The sequence below is a fragment of the Trachurus japonicus genome, chromosome 16, assembly GCF_045865225.1.
Source record: "Trachurus japonicus isolate A0001 chromosome 16, Traja_1.0".
Classification (NCBI taxonomy): Eukaryota; Metazoa; Chordata; class Actinopteri; order Carangiformes; family Carangidae; genus Trachurus; species Trachurus japonicus.
Window position 1 is genome coordinate 8,089,134 of NC_140922.1, and position 11,835 is coordinate 8,100,968.

General features: G+C 43.0%; 1 protein-coding gene across 3 annotated transcripts in view; it reads right to left on the reverse strand.

Annotated features, from left to right (window-relative positions):
- The window catches only part of gabbr1a (gamma-aminobutyric acid (GABA) B receptor, 1a), a 90,409-nt gene extending 79,354 nt beyond the window's left edge, over positions 1 to 11,055 (reverse strand). For 2 of the 3 annotated variants that reach the window (XM_085801067.1, XM_085801069.1), the window contains exons 1-4: positions 10,655 to 11,055; positions 7,548 to 7,634; positions 7,193 to 7,257; positions 4,468 to 4,606 (exon numbers count right to left, since the gene is read on the reverse strand). In XM_085801067.1, coding sequence (XP_085657193.1) covers positions 4,468 to 4,606; positions 7,193 to 7,257; positions 7,548 to 7,626 — 283 coding nt within the window. In that variant the 5' untranslated portion in view covers positions 7,627 to 7,634; positions 10,655 to 11,055. Of the gene's footprint in view, positions 1 to 4,467; positions 4,607 to 7,192; positions 7,258 to 7,547; positions 7,635 to 10,114; positions 10,270 to 10,304; positions 10,353 to 10,654 lie in introns of those variants that run through there. The other variant, XM_085801068.1, reaches the window with a different exon arrangement.
- Positions 11,056 to 11,835: the final 780 nt, after the last annotated feature.

Genomic DNA, 11,835 nt, shown 5'->3' on the forward strand with positions numbered 1-11,835 from the left:
TTTTCTTCTCAGAGTACACCAGAATGCTTCAAATACATGTTAAAGCAGATATCAGTGGCACGGCCGTTTCGGCTAATGCTGTGTTCAAGGCAGGCTTTTGAAACCGTAAGTTACAGCTTCAAGTCACAACTACGACTTGGTAGCGTTCCAGGTAACCCGTAGCTCGTGTTTTTACCGTCCTGTTGTCTGTGAAAGTTCCCTATAACGGCCACTCGTAACTTCCGACCCGTGAACTCGTACCAGATCGAACTGGTATGACTTCACAGGAAGGAAAAACACAAAGTACGAGTTTCCTTGAACGCACCATGAGTTAGCAGCCCCCGCCCTTGTCAGGCATCAATTGGTCCTCGTGCTACGTCACCACATTCACGCGCATCCCTTGGCTGCACACACAGCCCTTCATGCCGTTCTCTCCCCTCATTGGATAACACTTGTATCCCACAAGGAAAATTTTCTCCTCGGGTTACAGCAGAGCAGAGTGACGGAGAGACTCGTGTTTAGGCTGAAATACTTCATGTAAGTGATTGCTGACGGAAAATACCGTATTTCCTCTAATAGAGGCCGAGGCCTTTATTTACTTTAGCTGCCCAGGGGAACCGGCCTGTATTGGAGACCGGCTTATATTTGAGAGAGGCTATTATTTCTTCCTCTGTTTCATGCTGGTGCTCAAATTTGACAGTTACCGTGCTCAGTTTTCATTCTGCCTACAATTAATTATATTTTTTTACACATTACTGTAGCAGGTACCGCAACAGCAGCGATCAGCTGGACAGGATTAGGCTAATAAACGCTGGAGCACAAGTGACCAGTTTTGTCACAGATCGGGTAGCGTCGCAAATCGGGTAGTGACACGCCATGCTGCTAAAGCTCTCTTCGGTCGAGTTGTCAGTGACTGTTTCCTTGAAGCGTGGGTTCATGTGGCACTTCAGATCTAGCTACTGCCATCTGCTGGCACTTGTGGGTTACTGCATCCGTGTTTGGCCGCCTGAGACCAGTGCATCCACAGTGACTGAAATTCAGGTTTTTTCTGTTTGTTTGTTTTTTTCCCATTGACCCGGCCTGTATTTGGGGCCGGCCTTTATTTGTTCGTGTAAACCACGCCCCCGGCCATTATAACAGACCCGGCTATTAAATAGATACCGGCTACTATTAGAGGAAATACGGTAGGACTATTTAGGACTTATATTAACAAAAACATTCCACTGATATCTGCTTTAATATCACAATTTTTTCCTGGGGGGGTGCCCCCAGACCCCCCTAGAGGGATATATTTTGTCACCTATTACACCTCTAGCCTACTCAGTTTGCAGGTATAGCCTAAAGTGTGTGTGTGTGTGTGTGTGAGAGAGAGAGTATTATTATTATAGACAGCCTCATTCCTGCCCCCCCCCCCCCCCCCCTCCCCCCGCCAACAGAATCTCACTCCAGCCCAGGACCAAAAGTTGGCAACCCTGCGTATTATGTGCTGGGACCCTACTGTTGATGACGTTTGGTGCTGTTGAGGCTATAAGTGAGTTAAAAATGTTTCACCTAATAAAGATTCTGAGGTTTGAATTAATTCATCCTGAGAGATTATTGCTGGCTCTTGAGCAGCTTTAGCCCACTTTTGAGAGAAGTTTTAGGTGTTGGGTAGACCTAAACATTTGTAAATCTTTCTATTTGCAGACACAGTGTAGTACAAATTTAAAGAAAATCTGAAAATGTATAAAGCCCTAACTGCACAAAGAGCCATTTTGTGTTAATTACCTGTAAGAAATAAATTAGGCGTAAGCTTTGCCTTCTCAATTGGATTCCCTGACAAAATGCCCAAGCTCTTGAATTTAATTCTGTTTAGCTGCCGAGTTTGTTGAATCTTCCTTCCAGCATGTGAGCACATAATAAAACTCCAATCTGCACATTGCAGCTTGTGCTCTTACATAAGCCAGAGAAAACAAACAAAAAAATCCTGCTTTAGAGAATACACTCATGGGAAAAATAAATTCCACTAATGTTAAATGGGAAGTGAAAGAACAAAAACAGAGATATACCAGGGATTTGATTGGATCAGTGGCCTTATTCTTAGTATTTGCAGAGGCGCTGTAGACGTGATCTGTGTTGCAATAAGCCTACATGTTACAGTAACTGTAGAAAAATACAAATATAAACCACACAGAGGCAATAAAACAACTTAAAGTAGAAGTAAGTGATATATTTGTGTTAATATAAGTCTTAAATAGTTATATCTTCCGACAGCAATCACTTACATAGAGTGTTTGGACCGAAACACGGGTCTGTCAGTCCTTTTGCTCTGCTCTGAGCCGAAGAGAAAACATTTATCGTATCCTACAGTTTTTATCCAATGAGGAGAGAGAACGGCATGCAGGGCTGTGTGTGCAGCCAAGGAACGCCGTGAATGTGGTGACGTAGCGACGAGGACTGTTATGGTGCGTTCAAGGAAACTCGTATTTTTCCGACCGTGAAGTGGTACCAGTTCGATCTGGTACGAATTCACCGGTCGGAAGTTACGAGTGGCCGTTATAGTGACTTTCACAGGTAAAACAGGTCGGAAAAACACGAGTGGGCTGCCTGAAACGCTACAAAGTCGTAAGTTGTGACTTGAAGCTGTAATTTACGATTTCAAAAGCCTGCCTGGAACGCAGCATTAGCGAAAACGACCGGACCACTTACTTCTGCTTTAAATACTATAAAGATAAATGCACAATAGCATTAAGCACAAGGAGCAGCGCAAGACTGCTCCTTGATTTTTACCACAATCTAAATGTGAGATATCAGTGGCTATACCCAGAATGCACCTGGCCAAACTATCCTCCATGACAGGTTTACATCTAGGCCTATGTATACTATTTACAGCCCTTCATGAGACATAGAAATCTCTGAGAATACAGACAGACAGCCAACAGGACACAGCAAAATAACAATTGGGTCATAGATCAGAATTCAACAGTATCTTTACAAGCACTGGTAGGTGACTTTACAGTCACAAGAGATTTCCACTGAATTTATTTGTGAACATTCAACCAAAATATCCCAAAATAATACAAGTTCAAAGGTACACTGAGCTACTAGGCTACCGTTCTCAAGGATGCTCTTGGATGATGTAAGCCCTTTATTTCTAATTTCCCCCTTTCCCCATACATTGTAAACTCTTAACTTCCTGCATTTTTTCCCCTTTGGGTTCTATTGTCATGATGTCATCACATTATTTCCGTTGCACATGTAAACTCAGAGGTGAAGAGCCTGATATGACTTCATTGTTGTACTGAGTCTGACCATCCTGGTTTGTGTTAGCCATGCCTGGGCCGTGACTTTTACTTTTTACTATCAACTTTTCTGTGCTTTATGAGTTTTATAGTGATTTCATTTTTGACCAGAGAACCAAAGAAGCTCACGTAGCCTACTGTAGACCTTTGAGCTGAGATTATATTGTCAAACATACTGTGTTTCTCCCAAGGTCAAGAATTAACACACATGTACTTATTCTACCCAAAGAGTTTTCTGGTCAGTCGCTAAGGTTCCTTTACACCGCTGCTCCCATTCAAGTACAACAGTTAGTATCATTTAAAGTGTCAATCAAATAATTGTATCAAAATGACAGTGAGAGTCACTGGGGCAACATGGTGATGAACCTAGAGGCAATTTTGTCTGAAGCTCCCATCAGTTTTTAAGATCTTTATGCTTCGTCATCATCATTATCATCCTTTTCTTCATCATCATCATCATGTCTTTCGCGTTGCAGCTTCACTGTTCACTCTCACCCATCTCAAAGCATCATTTTGGGACCAGCTGCTCAGCACCAGACACCAAAGTGGCTGGCACAGTGAGTGACTAGCTGGTGAACACGCTGGAGCATTCAGCAGCTAAAGAGCTAGATATTTCCCCTGAGGGTTGGTTGAGACCAGAAACAGATTGATTATTCCCCCCAGTGAACAGAAACACAAGAATGAATGGTAACTACAGCAAGTTCACCACCTCTACTTAAAAGGTTATGGGATGTCAGTATTGTTTTTTTTAGGTTGTTTCTGCTGCTCCCAACTGGACAGAAAATGAGTGCAGGGGATTAAAGTGACGGGAAGTCCTGTAGGAGAGCAGAACAATGAAAGGCTGCTTTGATTTCATGTGAGCTCCACTTAAGATGCCACTTTACTTTAATGTGGATTATTAGAGCTGTAGAGAGTAAAAATAACTCAAACTCCAATCCTGAAAATAAAGTGAGAGTGAAGGTTGCAGAGTATTTCACAGTTTCCTCTGTGTGTAGTGTAAACAGGGAAGGCAGTAACATGCTGTCAAAACAACTTAGATTTGACTTCATTGTGATATTAGCTTTAATGTGATGTTGTTCCACCAGATAAGACGTGTGAGGACTGTTTATGATCCTGTCTATAAAAATGAAATGTGTGATGACAAGATAAAAGAAAAGTGGATGAGGGGGGGGGGGGGGGGGGGGGGGATGGACCAAAAAGGACTTACGACATCTGCTGTGCTGTGCTATGTCCGTCCATGTGCCGTTGGGTAAACACTTCCTGACTTTGGGCCCCACGATCACTCGGTTCCCTCTGCAGATATACTCGATCTCGTAGTCCACGGGAAGGATCTGCACACTGCGGATCTTCGAGAGATTTGGAAGAGGAGAGACAGTAATTAAAGACTGATTGATGCGCTCTCATACCTGTTTTTCTAATTCAGTCAGGGACCCTCTTCATTCTCTCTCAGCGGAGTAGAGCCTGGTGCCATATGGCTGTGAGAATGAGGCTCCAATAGGAAGAACATTTCATGGCAATATATTGTCTGAATTGATGGGCTGTCACACACTGAATTACACCTTCTCTCTGGGTGGGAGAGGCAGGGATATAAACTGGGTTGCCCAGGCTTTACGATTCAATTTCGTGCTGAGGTGTGTGTCTGTACTGTACGTGCAAGAGGAGTGATGTGATCAAGTTTCAAGTGTTTGAATGGTTCAGTTGTAGAGGCTTTGGTATCTCCTATATTTTTAGTTTTTAGTAAAATGTATGAGCAAAGTCAGACCAGAACCAGCTCTAAAGTTAGATTGGGAAAATGTGGCCTCGCACTTACACACAGGAACCGGACGTATTTATTGACAGAACTGACAGAACCAGAAAAGACAGCATTAAAACCCAATGGACGGGTGTATTTGACAGGTCACCAGTGAACCAGGATTAGAGCCAGTCGTCTCCATGACTGCTCGTATCTGTTTTCTGGTCTTATATCTTTCTTTGTCAGAGGCCTGTTCAAACTGAAAAGTGGTTTCAGCCATGGAGGAGGAATGCTGTGAACTGCACCATGTCATCAACCATGTCCGTTCCCTGTGTTTGTATAAATGAAGAGAGGATTAGTGGTCTAACACAGGGAACCACTTGTGTAAACATGCATACGCTACCAGACCAGCTACCAAAACAAAGACAAGAAATTCAGACTACAATACATTCTCTGTTCAGGACGCTGCTACTCAACCTCTCCTTTACATAAAAGAAAGATGTTTGCTGATATATTTTTATTCAAATATTATCCATTAAAAGACAGATGGAGGGGTGAATCTGCAGTAACATGAATCAAGTTCTTGTTGCATCTTGAAAATGTCAAGATCCAAAAAAAAGAGTGTTTCAACCTCTGCTGCCTCAGTCCCTAACATAAGATTTCCATTAACAATTTGTAGTCTTCAGATGACATCACCTGGGAATTTGTTTCCCAGACCTGGCAAAGTTCCCCTAAGAGCCACAGAAGACGTTATACAACTACTGAGTGGAGCAGTGCTCCCCAAGACAAGTGGCCCTTTAAAGTCAGACTCTGCATGCACGACATGTACGCTCTCTGTTGAAGAATGGTGATTGTGTCTGGTTTACCAAAAAATGAGACACTGAAAGATCCACTCGTTAAAGGTCAAAGGTCGCTGATCTGGGGTTGTGGATTTGGGTAAGGTATATGTATTGTTTTTTGTATTAACATCCAACACTTTAAACATATGGCAGTAATGGAAATAATAATGATTGATATTAATAATATTTAAAAGGACGACAAAAATACAATAAATAAAATAATATTTAAAAAAATAAATAAAATAAACCCCACTAGTTAGTCAATAAATTACTGAAATAAGTACATTAAATAATAACAAATAATTATAGTAAAAAAAAAAATATATATATATATATATTCTTAGCATAGGATACATTGAATTAAATGTTTTTCCATTACCTTGCTCTCCCACAATATAGGTCAGTTTCTCACAAACCAAATGTATTAAACCAGAGAGGGGAAATACCAGCATCCCAGAACATAATGCAATACAACCTTTGGCCCGCAGTAAACAAAGGTCGACCATGTTTCTTTCCTTACAAGATAAACAACAGCCATCTGGATATGGTACGCAGATTTATTTCACTTTGGACAAAGAAAGACAAGGCCACCTGTTCCTGCCTTTACACTAAGCTAAGCTAAAAATAAATTGAGCTAAGATAAGATAAACTAAGCTAGCCTGAACAAGCCAAGCTGAGCCTACTGGCTCCTGGCTGTATATTTACCATACAGATGTGAGAATCAGTCTTCTTATTGAAAAGTCAAACAATTTCTAAGTTTTCACTGAGGTAGCTAGGAATAAACCAAGTACTTGCACCAGTGAATTATTCAACTCTAGGTTAATACAAGGTGCTCCTGAAGTCAAGGGGAATCCACTGGGCTAACTTCAGGCACTCTTGCACAGACGGATAAAGTTCATTGGAACATGTCAAGGTAAAATATATAGTACACCAACCAGTTTAGGCCCTCACAAGGTCTTCTTCAGGGTGTAGGCTATATGGAAAGATGGATATTCTGTGCCTGAAGTCAGCCCAGTGCATGGCTTTCCTCATTATTTCTAAGTTTAATGTTCACTGCTGCTGCTCCTCTCTGGCATCATGACATACAGTCAATATTATAATCATTAAGTCATCATTACCAGCTATCTTTTATTAATGTAATGTCACCACTCTTTCCTCTCTGACTGAAGTAATGTTAAACCTATAGGCTTTTTACACTCAATTAGGGGGAAATACATGACAGTTGCTACATTAACTGGTACAGGGTTAGCCACCTAAACTAACTAACACCTAATAATTCCAATTATGTTATTCATTTTTAAAAATTCAAGCCAACTGTGGTTTAACATCTTTGTAATTTGCACTAAAAGTGTTCTCTGTACCTGTTCTTGGGTCAGGCCTCTGTAGCGGATCCCTCCATCCCTGGGAGGCCGGATGATGGCACAGCCTGAAAAAGATGAAAGAAAGAAAAAAGCAAGAAGAATGAAGGCACATGGATGGCGAGAGCACAGATGGAAAGCTCTGTGTCCAGATAATGTATCTATATTACAGCAACATGATATATTATCAATTTAACTGACACTTTCTTCACTGCACAAATTACAGTGCTTTATTCAGGCCACTTAGCAGTCTCTACGGGTTTATTCCTGCCCATTAATGCATACTGTAAACAGACGCACGCAGCAAACACACAGACTGAATCGCACATATACCCAGTCACAAGCACACACAAATTACCTCCAGATGATGAATTATGTATGGGCACAACAAGAGACGGAAGAGAATAGAGAATAATCAGAAACAATAGCCGTGCCATCTCTGGATCTGGAAGAGAAGGAAGAGAGGGAGAGAGGTTTAACAGAAAGTAGGAAAGTGTGACAGGGAAATTGGGGTTTGGGAGAAAAAACAGAAGCAGAAACAAGGCAAAGAGAAAAGCGTTACTGAGAAAATATTCTTACACTGTTAAGGCTACACCCCCATCCTCAGATACAGTCTTTTTTCAGTTCACTGCTGTCCTTCTAAAAAGGACTGCAGCAACTTTTTTTTTGGCAAAATGAGCTCTGTTTTCATCCCGCCTGCCTGCGCACAGAGAGGATGAGCTCCTGTTTGTATTTACAGCTTGGACAGCTCAGGTTCACTTGATCGCCAGATTCGCTTTATTTCAAAGGCTGTACAGGGTTTCAGCTCAGGTTCTGAGGCCTGATGGTGATGCTGTTGAAAAGTGGCGACTAGCTGCCAATAGAAAAAAATAAAAAAAATTCACACAGAGTCAATAGACTTTAGAGTTTTTCTTCATGTCGGGGTAGAAAACAGCTTGTAGACCATCGACACAAAAACGCTCGATTGCGAGGCAGAATTGTGCTTTAGGTGTGTTGACAGCTTTTTGAGACACAATGACTCATCCCACCCTATACTGGCAATAAAGCTATGGGTTACATTAAAGGCATTGTAAACTTGGCAGACTCACAACAAACAACAAAAAAGATCAAATGTATGAATTACAAGTAAGTCCTTTTCCTCCTTGTTGACACCTGGCAAACTTTATCAGGTAGGAACTTCACAAATGTAAAAATGTGATGCTTCCCAACAATAAGCTGAAGATCAGTTGGACAAAATAAGACAAATGAAGATTTGATTTTCCTTAATATTCTAACACAACATATCTGTGAGTGATGTATAAACATTATTACAAATTGACTGCAGACAGTGCAGAGCTTTGAGCGTGTTGTACTTGTAACATCTGGTTTAGCCTTGAGTCATTTGCTTCAAACAGAGATGAGGAGCGGGCTACAAAGGTCTACTAACTCCACTGCCCCTAGACTTCACACAGCTCCCTCTGGAGCCACAAAAGGCTTTATATGAGTTTTTTTTTTTATCCACATGTGCACCTGTCCTCCGGCTGTAAACAGACTTTGATGTGTCAAATAGCAGGAGTCCCTCTTTAAATAAGGAGTGAATTAACATTTGCATCAATAAATATATCTGCCGTGTCAACAAATAGCAGGGGGTGAACTATCACATCAGCCCAACCTGACTGTTTGTGCACAAAGACGGTGCCAGAGTGTGCCGATTTCAACAAGTACAGAATGAGTGTGTTATGCTAAACAGCAAAAAGTCAAAAGACCCTAGAGTCCCGTGAGCCACAGTGCCTCGAGTGCTGGCAGGCGGGGAAACACACACACATACACACACACACACACACATGCACAACTGACTTATCAGTGATAAACACAGTATATATAGTTGCTCATTTGCAGTTTTGAATAATAAATGTTGCTTTATGATGTTGTCACACATGCATAAACATAAACAAGGGGAAGCAATAAAAGGGGTTGTGGTTTGAGTGTGTGTATGTCTAGTAGGGTGGGTGGAAGGGGAAGAGGAGGGGAAGGGGGGGGGATAACAAAGCAAAGCGCCACAGTGAGGGAGACAGATGGCAGCAAGGCTTGCTTGTGGAAGACAGACAAACTCTGCTGGATACTTCATTAGCATTATCCAGTGTATTTTTAGAGTTCACTGACAAGATGCATGCAGGAGGTAGACACCACCAGAGAGAGTATTAGGTGTGTGATGGTGGTGGTGGTGATGTGTGTGTGTGTTGGCCGTGTACAGTGTGTGCTTTTGTCCTGTGTGGGAAGGAGGGAGGGGAGGCAGTAGAGAGAGAGAGAGAGAGAGATAGAGATAGAAGAGGGGGAGAAAGAAGGACAGCCCAGCAGGAGTCATTAATATCAGCCATCACACACTGAGCCGGATAAAAGCAAACTATGTGAGTGAGAGTATAGCACGTATGAGGCAGCCTGAACCAGCACAAAAAGCCAGTTGACTGTCTGCACGGGTGCTGAGGCTGCAGTGGTGGCACCGAGCAGACAGAGAGGAGAGGGCCCCCCCCCCCCCCACGGGCCTCAGGCTCTTCATGCAATCAAGGCTTCAGCTCCAAAACACTGCAGCTCTGAGAAACCACGCTTCAGGTCCATCCACACTCACTCCCACACAAGCTACACACACTCACACACAGCCTACTTCCTTGTGTGTGCGTGTATAATGCCGGAAGCTGCATTGGGAAAGAGCTGATCCGGTCCATTTCAGCACCACAGACAGCTCACACCTCATGTCGACTACAAGCACGTAGTGGCCATTCCGTCCACACACACATACACATTACACACACACACACACACACACACACACACAAACACACACACACACACACACACACACACACACACAGACTCAGATGCTGCATTTTGTGCACGGCTGAGCATGAACCACTGAGACGTGAGGGTCACAGTGAGGGTGCCACCAACCGTATGCTGTCGGTAGTTACTTGTCGGCTGTTGACAAGGGAATCCGTGACGGCCTGGAGAGGAAGGCCGAGCGCACACAGCACCGACAGCGGCAGCCCCCATGAACACATCTCCATATAGCGTCCAGAATAACGTGACATCTGCTCAAACCTTTTTTTTTTTTTTTACCTTTTCTCTTTTTTTCTTCCTCCCTTCGTGTTGTTTATAAAGCCTGAGCCCGCATCAGCAGCACTACCACCACCACCGCGCTCTGATCCTCTCTTTCCGAAGCAGAAGGAGGCAGATGCAGCCCCGGATGGTGATGGTTTCCTGCGGGAAGGGAACTCAAAACAAATCTGGCCTGTGCCCATCGAAAATGTATGGCCTTTGCATACAGAATGAGGAGCGAATTTGGCACCACGTCTAAATGATCCACACGGGAAATTGTGTGTCTCTCTGTGTGTGTTTTTTTTAAACGGAATAAACATAGTTTAATATTGCTAACCTACAGTAACAGTAGCATCTAGCCGCCTGAAGCAAAGCTGTAGCATGTGTACTTACTATTAGTTTCGATGCGCTCTGTCAAGATAACAGTTCGTCCTCCGGGTTGGACCCGCCGGGAGGGAGGGAGGGATTGGGGAAAAACCCAGTGTCGGATTATTTGGTAAAAATGTGCATCTTTGCAACGATGTTTGTCTTCTTCTTATGGCTGTGTATAATATGGCTATAAATGTGCAAGCTGCTCCGTGCGTAAACAGATTGTTACAAAAACAAAACGCATCTCACTCCGGGCTGTTTCCGCGTATTGCAGTTACGCATGGCAAAGGTAAGAAATGACACAAATCCATACAAAAAGAAAAATATACATGCACTATATACAAACGCATCCCCATAAACGACGAAACACCGATTCACCACACTCCCCTCCTTTTTTCCCTCTCTCCACCCCCCCTCCCTCCTCTACAATCTTGAGCTAATTCACGACGTCATGATGGAGACGCACCGTGCGTAACAGTCCCTCTCTCACGCATCCGTTTGATTTTTTTTCCCTCCTCCCCTCCTCCTTCCTCCACCTCCTCCTCCTCCTCCTTTGGCAGATGAAACGCAACTGCAAAATATCATAATGAATCTTAAGAGGAGGCTTTGGATTGATGATAAGCTCGCGGATTTATCTCACCGTGAATAATTATATCACGGCAGAAGGACCAGACACGGGTGGAGGTGCAGATATGGCGCTGTGGTATTAACAGTGACTACATTGTTAAGCCCCTTTCTAAAGCCCCTCGCAGCTTAAAGTCAACGGAGCAGCAATCAGTCATTTCTGCAACACTGGTCATCTATTAAATCAAAGCCCATCGACTTATTTGATCTCCCTTTTCCATCATTGGCCTCTCTGCTCTTCCTCTGTCATCTCCTCTCAGATCAGCATCCTGCTTCATATTTATACATCTGCTGAATAATTGAGTGAAGGCTGGGGAAGATGTAACCCCGCACTGTCTCTCACTGTCTTGCTGCACCAGGGACTCACAGCACAGGAAACACTACATCATATCAAGAAAATAGAAATGACAGGAGCCAGGGAAGTATCATCTGTTTTTATTGATTATAGGTATGACAATGCATAAATTGGAAACAGTGAGGGACATTCTGACTAACTCACAAATGCCATTAAAAAGGACTAAGACCCGTTGTTAAGACAGAGGTGAGGGTGAGAGGTGTTTGAGAAAGACTGCAGCAATAAT